At 38.1% G+C, this 14304-nt stretch overlaps 1 protein-coding gene across 1 annotated transcript; it reads right to left on the bottom strand.

The window, feature by feature from the left end:
- Positions 1–10019: 10019 nt before the first annotated feature.
- Positions 10020–13951, bottom strand: LOC103402729 (probable disease resistance protein At5g66900). Its single transcript, XM_029091714.2, has 6 exons — positions 13786–13951; positions 12819–13473; positions 12299–12702; positions 11639–12000; positions 11279–11490; positions 10020–11132 (listed from the first exon to the last, which is right to left on the bottom strand). The coding sequence occupies exons 2-6, from the start codon at positions 13462–13464 to the stop codon at positions 10291–10293; spliced, it is 2466 nt and encodes an 821-aa protein (XP_028947547.1). The 5' UTR covers positions 13465–13473; positions 13786–13951; the 3' UTR covers positions 10020–10290.
- Between the last annotated feature and the right edge of the window lie 353 nt (positions 13952–14304).

The following is a 14304-nucleotide window of genomic DNA, read 5'->3' as shown; positions in this document are numbered from 1 at the left end:
TCACTCACACATTCGACAAAATACTCAGAAATCAAGTTAATCAACATGAAATTTGACCCTAAACACTAAAGAACAAAACCCCAGTGAAAATCAGAAACCCTTACCTGGATTTTGGGATTCAATTGGTGTCAGACTCGAGACTTCATTCCTATGTTTGCGTGAGTCGATAGAGGAGGAGGAGCGGCGTGAGTCGATGGAGGACGAGGAACGGTGTGGATTCGACGAAGGAGTGGAGCGAAGAGAGCACGAGCGGCGAGACTGTGAGTGAGAGTGTGAGTGACTGTGAGAGAGACTGAGAGAGTGAGCGAGAGTGACTGAGAGAGAGTCTGAGAGACCTAACAAATAGCCTAACTCAATGGATGGTTAGATTAGATCTTCTTAACAAATCCAACGATTCGAGTAATTTCTAATTAAAAATTAAAAAAAATATATATATAATATTGGGTTCGGTTCGGGATTACCGAACGTGTTCAAAGCTGTGGCCGAATCCCAAACTGAAACTTTCAGGACGGGTTCGGTTTCAGGTATCAAATTTTTTTGGAAATTTAGTTCGGGCATTTTTCGGTCAAATTTCAGGACGGGTTCGGGACGGTTCAGGATTTTCGGGAAAAAATTCCACCCCTACGTTTAGTAGATTTTTAATTGTTAGCCACCATTTTTTTTACATTTGTGAATGCCTCTTCTCATGAAATTCTGGCTTTGCCATTGAAAATGACCTCCAAAAAATTTCCTTATTTTTCTTCATTTGTTCCAATAAGAGCCCATTTCAGCTTTATCTTGGTATTTGGCGGGAATGATCTGAACGTTCTTTCTTCTGCACAGTTGGTGATCTAGAGAAGAACATGCCGCCATCATCATTTGGAATCGAACGAGATGGCGACTACTGTTCCTCGTTGCTACAGTGGGGACTGGCGATGACATCGTCATTTGGCTACTGCTTCCTTGTTCTACATGATATGCAGTATTCAAAACCTTCATGGTCTTCAGAATTTCTTCATAGTGTTAGCGTACAAATGTCTTGGTGTAGAGATGTTAATTTCCTAGCACCTCTATATCCACGTATAGATACGCTGTGCCGAAAATTCTTAGATTAACAGATTTCAACCTTTTTTGTAAAGATCACTTTTCGGCACCTCCGTGTCTACGTGGAGGCATGTTGTGCCGATAAAATTCTAGACAAGTAGATTTCGACTTTTCTTGTAAATATCACTTTCCGGCACCTTCGTGTCTACATAGAGACATGTTGTGCTAAGAAAATTCTTGACGAGTAGATTTCGACCTTCAACATAAAGATCACTTTCCGCACCTTCTTGTCTACATAGAGACATGCTGTGCCAAGAAAATTCTTGGCGAGTAGATTTTGACCTTCACCGTAAAGATCACTTTCCGGCACCTCCGTGTCTACGTGGAGACATGATGTGCCGAGAAAATGCTTGATGAGTAAATCCGAGCCGCTAAAGATGAACATCTTGAAGAAGTTGACTTTCCTGCAGCTCTGCGTCTGCGTGCAGATATACTGTGCCGAGAAAGTCTTGACGAGAAGACTTCGACCATCCTTCTATGCTGATTGGTTACGTTCTTTCGAAAAAAGGCGAGAATTTAAGTGCTTTTCTTGTGGTAGGAACCATTTTTGTTCTTGCATGCCGAACTGCTACAATCACTTGAAAGCTAACCTTATTGGTCTAATTTCGAAGAGCACTTTGATAGCGGAGAAGGGTTGTTACTTCTAGTTTTTTTTTCTTGCCCAACAGCTTTGATCACCGGAAGATTGCTTCTAGAGTAAAAAAGGATTGGCACCATTTTGATTTATTATAAAGAGAGGTCCTTCACTGGAGCATTTCTTTGTAGGAGCATGTGGGAAACTAACTTTGCTTCGAAGGTCATGCGCCATGAAGTGGAGGTTAGTGCAAGGAAAGAAATGATAAATAAGAATAAAACTTTTACCTTTGATTCTTCTTCCCCGTGAACATTCTGCATAATTGCAGCCATTTGCTCATTTCTTCTCTTTCTGTTAAGACTCTCTTTCTATTTCTGCAACTTTCATTTTTCTCTCATTCGCTGCTCTCTTTACTCTCTCTCTCTCTCTCAGAGCTTTTTGCTGTATGTCTCCTCCTTTTATTTGAACCTAGCCTTCGTCTTTTTATAGACGTAAAGAGTAGTTCAGAGATCCTTTTCCATTCTATTACGTGTGCCACTTTTCGAGGATGTGGAGAGGTTGAGAGAAGGCCATCACTTAGTGGAGAACATGAGAGTTTTGGGAGAGTTCCATACATACAGAAACTCAAACTTGTCGCACATTGAGGTCCACGTATGTGAGGGTTGTAGAGATTTTTCTCTTTTTTCTTATTAATATATTTTACTTTGTGAACTATATGGTGCAACATCATCTAGATTATTTATGAACAGTTCTGGAAACTTGACCAGTAGAAATTAGCATAGATACTAGTGAAACTTATCCACAACAAGATTAACACCTGGCCCTTGACATGAAAATTCTTATCTTATGGGACTCTTCAACCTTGTGGTGTTGAATTTTGAAACTTATCCACAACGAGATTAACACCTGACCCGTGACATGAAAGTTCTTATCTTATGAGACTCTTCAACCTTGGTGTTGAATTTATTTTGGGAGAGCATGAAGATATTGATTTTCAAACAAAAAAGTCAAGGAATTGTACAGAGATTGAATTTGAAACTGTTAGAATTAGCAAAGAATGGTACATTATGAGCTATGACTTCACAGATTCACACAGAATTTAGATGAAATTCCAGTACAAAAATGACGGATGATGATAGAGAAAAGCGAGAGATAGCAACAGAGAATATGACTTTGAGATTTCATTCACACACATTCACCATGACATTTGCTAGAGAGAGAGTGAAGGAATATCGCTCCAATTCTAACGGTTATACACTTTTGGCAGTATTCAAAATACATCAAAGAAATCTCAGCCTTCCATCTTACACCCTATGAGATGTAGACACTTGACACCTTACTTACTTAAGACCTATGAGACTCAAATAAGAAAGATACAACCAAATTAACACTTAGCTAATTATTCTAGCAATATAAGCTAGAATTAGAACTGCCACATCAGATCACAATTTACACACTAACAGCCCCCTTTAAACTGTGAACTGATTTCACTCCAAGAAATTCTCTGAGATAGGTGAATTGCTCTCTTGCTAATGCCTTTGTAAACATATCAGCAACTTGCTCATTTGTAGGACAGTGAACCAAATTAATCACTCTTTGCTGCAATGCCTCCTTTATGAAATGATACTTCCTGTTTATATGCTTGGTTTTCTGATGGAAAATAGGATTCTTAGTGATAGCTTTGGCTGAAATATTGTCACAATTCATTGGTGTTGCAACAGATTGCACTTCACCAAAGTCTTCCAGTACAAACCTTAGCCAAGTAGCCTGAGTTGTTGCCTCAGATGCACTAATATACTCTGCTTTAGCTGTGGATAAAGCAACACGTTGTTGCTTGATTGAAGCCTAAGAGAAAACTTCATTGCCAAAGGTAAAAGCATACCCAGATGTGTTTTTCATGTCTTCTTCTGAACCACTCTAATCACTATCACAAAATCCTATCAGAATTGCTCATTCGCCTTTCTTGTACTCCAAGCCAAAATCAAGAGTCCCCTGAACATATCTTAGAACCCTATTTGCTGTCCCATAATGCTTGTTAGAAGAACAATGCATGAGCCTTGCTAACAAACATGCAGCATACATTATGTCAGGTTTAGTTGTTGTGAGATACAACAAACTACCTACAATTTTTCTATATTGAGCTTCATCTACAGCTCCACTTTCATCTTCCTTTCTCAATTTATCACTTGGTACCAGTGATGTGCTCACAGGTTTACAATCCCGGAGTCCAAATTTCTTCATCAAATATGAGGCATACTTTTTCTGGTGTATGAAAATGCATTCTTCAGTTTGCACAACTCCTATACCAAGAAAATGATGTAAAAGTCCCAAATCAATCATCTCATATTTATGCATCATATCAGCTTTGAATTCATCCATTAAATCTTGATAGCTTCTAGTGTAGATTATATCATCAACATAAATTGATACTATAATCATCTCTGAGTCTTCTCTACACTTGGTATACAATGTTGCCTCACTGGTACTCCTTTTGAAACCACACTTTGCAAAATGTGAATCAATCTCTCCATAACAAGCCCTAGGTGCCTGATTCAAACCATACAAGGCTTTGTGCAGTTTGTAAACCTTATCATCCTCTCATTGCACAATGAACCCATCTGGCTGGTCTACATACACCTCCTCTTCAAGTACACCATTTAATAAAGATCATTTCACATCCAATTGAAATAGCTTCCACTTGTTCTTTGTAGCCAGTGCAATGAGAGTCCTTATTGTGTCTAACCTTGCAACAGGTACAAAGATTTCATTATAATCTATTTCAGGCTTTCGTGCATAGCCTTTTGTAACAAGCCTACCTTTATTCTTTTGAACTAAGCCATCTAAGTTTAACTTTATTTTGTACACCCATTTTACCCCAATCACAGGTTTATCAGATGGTCTCCTTACCAATTCCCATATTTGGTTCTTTTTAATCATACATATTTCATCTTCCATTGCCTTCTTCCATGCTTCATCCTATGCAACTTCATCATAGCATTATGGTTCAATAATACAGAAATGGCATCTCTCAAATCTCACTTAAGTTTCTATATTTCAGTGGAGTATCATCATACTTAGGTATAAAGACAGAGTTGGTTGATTCACCAGAGACAGTAGTTGGAGAGCCTTCAATTTGGATTTGAGAACCTCCAGATACAACATGTTCCATGAAATCTGAACCTTCATCAACTTCACTCATATTTAGATATTCATTTGCAGAAAATGGGATGCACACTTCCTTGACTTTATGTTTTTTCCATTCTCATCAAAGATCACATCCCTTGAGAGCATCACCTTCTGTGTTTCAGGATTAAGCACTCTATATCCTTTCTCACAAGTATCATATCCAATGAAGATACCAGTGACACTAGTTTCTTCTAGTTTAAGCTGCAAATTTCTTGGAATGAGAGAATAACACAATGAGCCAAACATTCTCAGGTGTTTAATTCCAAGTTTTCTTCCACTGAACTTCTCAAAAGGTGTAATATTCTCCAATTCTTTTGTCGGACACTTGTTTAGGAGATACACAGATGTGTTCACTGCTTAACCCTAGAGATTATATGGAAGGTCTTTCTCATGAAGCATGCATTTAGCCATCTCCACTATGGTTCTATTTTTCCTTTCTGCAACTCCATTATGTTGTGGAGAATATGCAACAGTGAGCTACCTCTCTAACCCCAAAGATTGACAGGACTTTTCAAACTCATTTGAAGTGAGCTCTTCTCCTCTATCAGTTCTTAATTTCTTCACATAATAACCACTTTGAAGCTCTATCATAGCCTTAAACTTCTTGAACACATGGAAGACATCTGACTTGTGTCTCAAGAAATAGATCTGGCACATCCTTGAATAGTCATAAATGAATGTAATGAAGTGCCTATTTCCACTCATTGTTGGTGTTTGCATAGGGCCACACACATCTGAGTGTATTAGCTCAAGTGGCATCTTTTCTTTCGATGTTGATTCCTTTGAAAAAGACTCCCTGTGATTCTTTCCCAATGCACATCCATGACACACACCTTCACTATCATGCATCACAGGTAATCCAAGAACTATATTATGTTCCTGCAATTACTTCAGACTCCTATAATTTAGGTGTCCAAACCTTCTATGCCACATTGTAGCACACTGATGCATATTAACTTTTAATACTAGTTGATCATTGGATTTGAACATTAGTGGAAAACACCTGTTCCCCTTTTGCTTCACATTAACCACCAAGTTTGTCAATGTTCTGTCATCAAAGATATCCACCTTGTAATCACCAAACACAAGAAAATACCCATGTTCAGTCATCTGTCCAACACTGAGTAAGTTCTCTGCAAGTCCATGTACTAGCATGACTTCTCTGATATATCTTTTTCCCTTCTCAGTGTCAATAACAAGAGTTCCTTTGCCTTTCACATCAACTAGAACCCATGTGTCAACTTACATTTTTGCTTTAATACTTCTGTCAATGTCCACAAGCAGATCCTCTATGGAGGTCATATGATTGCTGCATCCACTATCTATATACCAAATGTCACTCACAACTTTCACTCCACTTGTTTGTTTAACAAGAAATAGATTTCCAGGTTCCTCCACTTTGTTTGCAAAATTCCCTTGCTGAACATTCTTATTGAGATTACAAACCTTGGCAATATGGCCAAGCTTGCCACATTTGGGATATTTGATCTTCCCATGCAGCTAACACTCTCCATAGTGAAGCCTATCACAGTATTTGCAAGCACTAACAGTGTTGCTCGTTTCATTTCTTACACCTAGAATGAACCTGTTATTCCACTGTTTCCCTTTAAACTTGAAATTCTTCTGAAATTTTGTTCCACCAGCATTGGTATTTTGATTACAAAATTTACCATTCTTAGGTGAGATATTCAAACTAGCAAATGCATGCTCAATACTACTTTCTCCATGTCTAGTTAGCCTTAGTTCATACCCTTTCAATATAGCAACCACATCTTGAACATCAATTACTTCTATATCTTTAGTATTCTCTATAACATAAGCTATACTATCATATGTTTTGGGTAAATTGATCAATAACTTTTGCACAATTATCTGATTACTAAGATCTTCTCCATAACTCTTTATCTGATTTATCAAATCAAACAACCTATCCAACTATGCAGCTAGAGATTCACCTTCATTCATACGTGTATACTCAAAATCACGACGAAGACCCTGTAATTTCACAGATCGTACTTGTTTGTCTCGTACGAACTCTTGCTTCAGAATATCCCATACTACTTTCGTAGTTTCTAGAGTTGTTATGTGTAGAAACATCTAATCCGATACAGCTCCTTGAATGATTTCAAGAGCCCTTACATCCTTGACCAAATTTTCACGATGTAGCTTCATCTCCGCCTCTGTTATCTCTTTCTCAGTCTTCGCTGGAGAAGTAAAACCCGTCTCAACAATACTTCATAACTCGTGAGATCGAAAAATCATCTTCATTCAAATTTGCTAGAAATCGAAGTTTTCTCCATTGAATTTCGGAGCTCGAAGCTCCCCTCCGCCAGACCCAGCCATATTAAACTAAGATCACACCTCTCTCTCACTAGTTTCTTTGCAACGAGATGTTGCGAGGATGAACTCACTACCACTCACATAATCGACGCCCAGAGATTCAGACCCAACCTGGCTCTAAGGCCATGTTAAAGTTAGCAGAGAATGGTACACTGTGAGCTATGACTTCATAGATTCACACAGAATTTAGATGAAAATCCAGTACAAAAATGAAGGATGATGATAGAGAGAAGAGAAAGATAGCAACAGAGAATATGTGATTCAGAAGAGAACCAAAGGACCGAGGGAAATAGAAAGAACGGGGGATAGATACCTGGGAATCACTCAACCAGGGGCAACAGAGCTCGCTCACGTCGCTAATCGTGGATTCGCTCACACGACCAAGCCAAATGCTTGATTGGGGAATGAGAAATCACTCACTTCAATTGCACATGGCAAATACAATTTTTTAATTCATTCAAGTCTGTCATTCAAAGCTCTCTAGTACAATATTTATAAGCGTTTACAAATTAATAGACCTCAAGTTTCCATGACACCCTTACAACTCCCAAAATAACTTAACAAATTCCTAAGTAATTAAAATACAAAACCTTTGTTATTCCAAAGCATATTAATAGTTTCAAATTGTTTTCTCTGAGTCTTCCTCCCACATCATTCTCCTCTTCTCGAAGAAAATTCGTCCTCGAATTTCATTTGGTCTTCCTCGATCTTTTGGATGCCCAACCAATGTTTCCCAAAGTAAAGATTTTAGTAAGATAATCACAATTCGTACAACATTGCAAAGACCACAAAATTCATAATATATTTTTTGTTTCGATCGTGTATAGACTAATCCCTTTTTTCTTCCAAAAGAATTGCGATGCATATAGGCTTCCAAACTTATTGCTTCTAAGAGACCGTAAATACTCATGAATGAGAAAAGAAAACTCCAATAATGAGCAAAAGGTAGTTCCTTATCCAAGCATTTTCTCTTAACCAAAGCACAATCAATGAATTCATCCCAAATATAATCATGAAAACATAATGCAAGAGGCTTCACATTCTTTATAATTTGTCCACATCGTTGTTCAACCCATGAACTCTTACTTGCGTCTACATGGCAGTCAACAAAAATTGGGGCAGAATCCCAATATGGAGAACAAGTGACCTCAAGCTGCCTACAACACTCTTGATTAGCCACTAAAATCAAATACTTATAATAATCATTTTTCTTGTCAAAGATTGGTGTAGAACTCCAATCAACAAAGTTCTTATTGACTTCTTCGTCGTCATCAAAGTACTTGTCATAAATTGGCGGCAAATTTCAATCGACCGAGCTAGTCTCTTCAACCAATTGATTTTCAAACAGATGAAAAATCTCACCCATGATCTTCATATTCAACGAAAAACCTGCTCTGATGTCACTTGATGCAGGACAAAAGCCAAAGGAGTCTTGGGGAGACGGGGGATGATAACCTGGGATATCCCCGTAAAGACGTTGAGTAAGCTCCGTTGTCCATGGTTGAGCAAATATGAGGTATCTATCCCCCTCTTCTCGAGACCTTTGGTTCTGTCATGCGTCAAGTGGCATCAGAGCAGGTTTTCCGCTGTAGTTGAAGACTATGGTTGTGATTTACAATTTGATTGAAGAGCACACTATCAAAGAAATAGTTTCGTCAATTGGGATTCACCACCAATTTATGATGAGTACATTGATGAAGATGAAGTCAATAATCGTTTTGTGAATGAAGTTGATGAGGATGGTAGTGAGGTAAGCAAGTTATACTCCTCAAGTTTGTATAATTTCTTAAAAGATGATATTGTTATTCACGTGATCAATGAGATTCTTGAAGGTAGTTTCTTGAATGTTGAGCACCAAGTAAAGATTGTGGATGTGAAGGAAACTTTACAATTTATGAACGAGGTGGTAAATTCAAACTTAATTAATGCACAACTTCTACATTGGGCAAAAACGCATTGCTCACCATTGGAGTCATGTGCCATTTCAAGCTTATTCATTTGAAGAAAGAATATGGATCAAGACTACGAACACTCGTAAATTTCTTGTGCTATTGTACCTGTTATGGAAAAGTTTGAAAGGCCTTCCAAAAGATTGAGGGAAAACCAAAAGTCAACTGAAACTCGAGGACGAGTTTTTTTCGAGAAGAGGAGTATGATGCAATGCACGACATTAAATATAGTTTTTATATTAAATTTGATTGTTTGTAGCTTTTCATCTTTCAAGGCTATGTTTTATTAGGTTTCTAGTAACTATAATCGTTAGTTATATATATGTATCCTACCAATGTATTGTAATCTCTCTATTTAAGGGACTCCGTATGTATGTTTAGGGAGACATGAATGAATTAAATTTGTATTTGCCTTGTGCATTTGAAGAGAGTGATTTCTCCTTCTAAAATCAAGCATTTGGCTTGATCGTGTGTATGAATCCACAATTAGCGACGTGAGCGAGCCCTGTTACCCCTAATTGAGCGAATCCCAAGTTATCTATCCCCTTCTTCTCGAGACCTTTGGTTCTGTCCTGCGTCAATATGACTCTTAAGATTTCATTCACACACATTCACCATGACATTCGCTAGAGAGATAGTGAAGGAATATCACTCGAATTCTAACAGTTATACACTTTTGGTGGTATTCAAAATACATCAAAGCAATCTCAACCTTCCATCTTACACCCTATGAGATGTAGACACTTTGCACCTTACTTATTTAAGACCTGTGAGACTCAAATAAGAAAGATACAACCAAATCAGCACTTAGCTAATTATTCTAGCAATATAAGCTAGAATTATAACTGGCACATCAGATCACAATTTACACACTAACAGAAACAAGATACAACCAAATCAGCACTTAGCTAATTATTCTAGCAATATAAGCTAGAATTATAACTGTCACATCAAATCACAATTTACACACTAACAGAAACAAGATACAACCAAATCAGCACTTAACTAATTATTCTAGCAATATAATCTAGAATTATAACTGTCACATCAGATACAATTTATACACCAACAGAAACTATGTTACAGTCGAGTTTACACAAGTCCCACTAAAAACACACACCAGAGTTTGAAGAACAACGTTCACTGAGGATACACATATCAGAAGTGAGTCTTGTGGAGCCAATTTAGGTTCATATTCTCTTTGTCCACAATTATCCTTACGTTGTTGAGACACGACGAGAAAGATTCCCATAAATCTTTTGTCTCTTCATCACAGACCACTTCCTCTAACTGCTCAAGATCCATGACTGATGGAGGTAGCTCTTGCAACCTTGAGCATTGCCTCATGTTGATCTTTCTTAAACTACTCATTTCACCAATGTCTTCGGGCAACACCTTGATGCTGAAGCAATCAGATATATCAAGAAAGTTTACCTTTCCAAGGTTCTTCAACGAGGTTGGAAGCTTTGACAGTTCTGTGCAGGATCTTAGCCTCAACAATTCTAAATTTTCCAACTTTCCAATCCCTTCAGGCAAGGCAGATAACTTATGACAGTTGGTGACACTGAGCTTCCTTAGTTTACTAAGATCACAAACCTCGGCGGGTAATTCAATTAAATCACTGCAATAGTCGATGTTCATTTCCTCTAGATTCGGGAATGCTGATGAGATTGAGATGGAACAGTTATTGAAAGCTTGACCAATATTACACATGAACAAGGATATCTTCTTCAGACTCGCCAATTGTATGGGATTCTTGGTTATGGAAAGAATTGAGATGCGTTCTAATCTGATTCTCTTAAGATTTGGTAACGAACTCAAAAGTTGGAAGTTACTCAATTCAGCAGGTAAGAAACCATAATTTGTGACTATCACAGCCTTCAATTCATCCATGTTCACCACAGATTCGGGTAAACCATAGTTCTTTGTCTGGAAATTCAATACTAAAACCTCAACTTCTGGCATTTGCATTTTGTGCCATTTAGTTGAAAACCCTTCATCTGCAAAGTAACAACCATAAGTGTGAGGAGCAGAAACTAAAAAGAAACCATTACTTAATGTGTGCACGACCGAGTGTGTGCAAGGATGACTAGTTATTTGTGCATGTCTATGTAATTGCTAAAGAGAAAGGGAGAGATGGAACAACCAGTTGTTATGGATAATAAGCGGGCCTTCATCGGCTGATGCTTCTGTTCTCTCCACCATTTTGGAAGATTGTCTCCACATATGTCAATAATCAGTCTTTTTCTATGTTCAACCGGTCCCTTTTTTGTGTTGTAGATAGCCAGCTCCCGAAGAACATCATGCTGGGTAACAAAGTGCTCACTATAGTATCCGTCCCCCTCCATCTTGTCCTTCCTGGTCATGATCAAAACTAATTTTCTTAGAAGAGATTTCTTTAACCAACATATTGCAATAACAAGTTATTAGCATCAACCAGTCGTGAATATAATAAGGGGGAAAAAAAAGCGAAAATATTATACAAGAGAAAACAAAGCATGCACACCTTGTAACAAGAAGATTGGCTAGACTTCGTTTGGTTAGCTCGTACAGGTTTGCAATGCACTCTATATCTGTATCTACATCATGTAACTCTGCCCAGATATCAATGAGGGCAGCAGCTGGAATTCTTTGGTCTTCCGGAAATGAACCTAAGTCTAAGAAACATTCCTTGATGGCAGCCATTTCTTTATCCAAGGCACCCAAGCTTCGTTCAAGGCACAAAAGCAATTCAGTCTCTGAATCAAGAATAGAAAAACCTTTGGACCATTCAATTACTCTTTTTTGCCATATCTCTATAGGCTCCCCACAAAGCGATCTCCCCACCACTGTAATGGCAAGTGGAAATCCCTTGCAACGCTCAACTATCTGCAGGATAATTTTCCAAAACAAAGTCAACTACCTTTTAAATTGCAGAACCAAAATTCAAGTTACTAAGATGAGAAAATGGCTAAATAGCTATCTACATTATTGTAATTTTAGTTTTAGGCCACAAGTAGGTATGCTTAAATGCATGATTAATCATAGGTTTATATGGCAAATGGATATGTTCATTCACTCGATTGTGGATGCTTTGCGTAAGGTGAGCATAATATCTTGATAATTTTCCAAGACCAAGTCAACTAACTTTTGACTATACATTTTGTGCATTGCAACTAAAAAGTACCTTTTCTGAAAGATCTTTTGGAATATGAGAGCTCTTATCTCCAAGGGATGCTGAATGATGAAAAAGCTTCATCGCATTGTCATGATCCAATGATTGCAAATGATAAGGGATACCATATCCCCGAAATTCAGACCTAGATGTCACCAAAAACTTGTGATTTTCCGTTTTGATTTGATGAAACTTCTCCACAAGGGATTCTGATCCAGACCAAACATCATCCAGGACAAGCAGTAAAGGATTCTGCCCTACTTCCTTCAGAAAAAGTTGCAGCAACGTCACTGCACCGACTTCGTTTTGGAAAGTAGGTACCGGGAAACCCTTGCGTTGATATAGATCGTGAACAATATTTTCCAATTTAGGCTTTTTCGAAACCGTGACGAAGAAGATATTATCCTTGAATGTATCTATTCAAAATAAACATAACAAGTCTGTCATTGAGGGGTCATTTAAATCTGCCATAGTTGTACAAAGAAAAAAAAAACACATACAATTCCGAGTGCTAACGTATAATATATGATACCTTTGACATCCGTGTCTTGACAAAACTTTGTAGCCAAAGTAGTTTTCCCACATCCTCCGGGAGCAGTCAGCACAACCATTGAAACATTTTGGTCCTTTAGAAGAATCCTCTTCAACTCCCTTAGAGGAACATCCAATCCAACCACAAGCGGCGGAAGTTGAGGTACTGCACACCAAGCTTCACTGTCGGGTTGTTTTGGTATCACCATATTCGATTCAATTCTGCTGAGCGCATTCTCTATATTCCTCACCGAAAGGGAGCTGTCCTTCATATCCCTTATTCCCTGAACGTTTAGTATTTCCAAAAGTCGTTGAAGAGATCCATCCCAGTCAATCAGCCTGTTGGCGTATTTGTATCTTTTGTACACGCTCCACCATCGAACCTTTTTGCACTTCTGAACGACCTCTACGCCCTCCTCCAAATGTTCTTTCAAGTTTACCAGTTCCTTATCCGATAGATCCAATTTCTTGTTGGATTTTTCTATATCTTTCAACAATGGTGCCAAAGAGTCTAACCTGGATTTGATCTCTTTGAGGAGGGGCTTAAAAATTACATTCTTGGTAATCAGCTCATCGAGGACATCATACAGCACATTGAACGCTGTTCCGAGAGCAGCCCCGCCGATAAGGCCGCCTGCTCCATTCATTCCTTGATTCTTAACAACAAAAACCAACACCAAAATCAGAAAAAACTTACAAAAGTAGAGGAAAATTGGCCGAAACGATCATTTTTCACCCCATTGCGGAAATTATCAGTTTTCAGTATGTCGCCGATACTTTATAAGAATTGAGAATTTGAGATTTGATTTCGGACCATAGCCACTTTCCCAAAACAATAACGGATTAGAAACTGTAGAAAAGTGAGCCACATAAATTTGGTTTCCAAAATAAAGAGATTAAGAAAACAAGCAATACAAAGTTAGGATTTTCTCTTTCGTTGTTGGAGATCAAGCAATATAAATACTTACTATTGAAGCTCGATAGAAATTTCGGGGCTGGAGCGCGTTGACTTCAACAGTAGCTGCACCACCATGTCTGGGAAATTTCCGAGTTGGAGTGTGGAGGGAGACTTGGAAAGTCACCACGAAACTGCATCGTGTGTGGGAATCTTTCACAGTGAAAGAGAGAACCCACCTAACATATTATTAAATTGTGAAACCAACTTTCGAAAGGAGACAAAAGCATAAAGATGAGCAATAAACGGTCAATATTTAACCACGAACCGATGAGCAATAAATATCAATTTTGGAAAAGAATCCTCTACGGAACTCTTTTCTGGAGATCCTGGAGATCCCATGATCGAAGCGGTCCATCGTATATAGTTCGGTTAGAAATTATTTTAAAATTTAAAATTAAATATAAATAGCACATAACGAAAACTGACTGCACGATGTACAATGAACGATCCCGATCACGAAATCCCTAAGAAAAGGATTCACGATGATCATTTTCCTCAAATTTTAACCATTCTTTCTACGTTGCAGTAA

The sequence above is a fragment of the Malus domestica genome, chromosome 02 (assembly GCF_042453785.1).
Source record: "Malus domestica chromosome 02, GDT2T_hap1".
In the NCBI taxonomy this organism is placed as follows: domain Eukaryota; kingdom Viridiplantae; phylum Streptophyta; class Magnoliopsida; order Rosales; family Rosaceae; genus Malus; species Malus domestica.
This window is presented reverse-complemented; position numbering and strand designations above follow the sequence as displayed.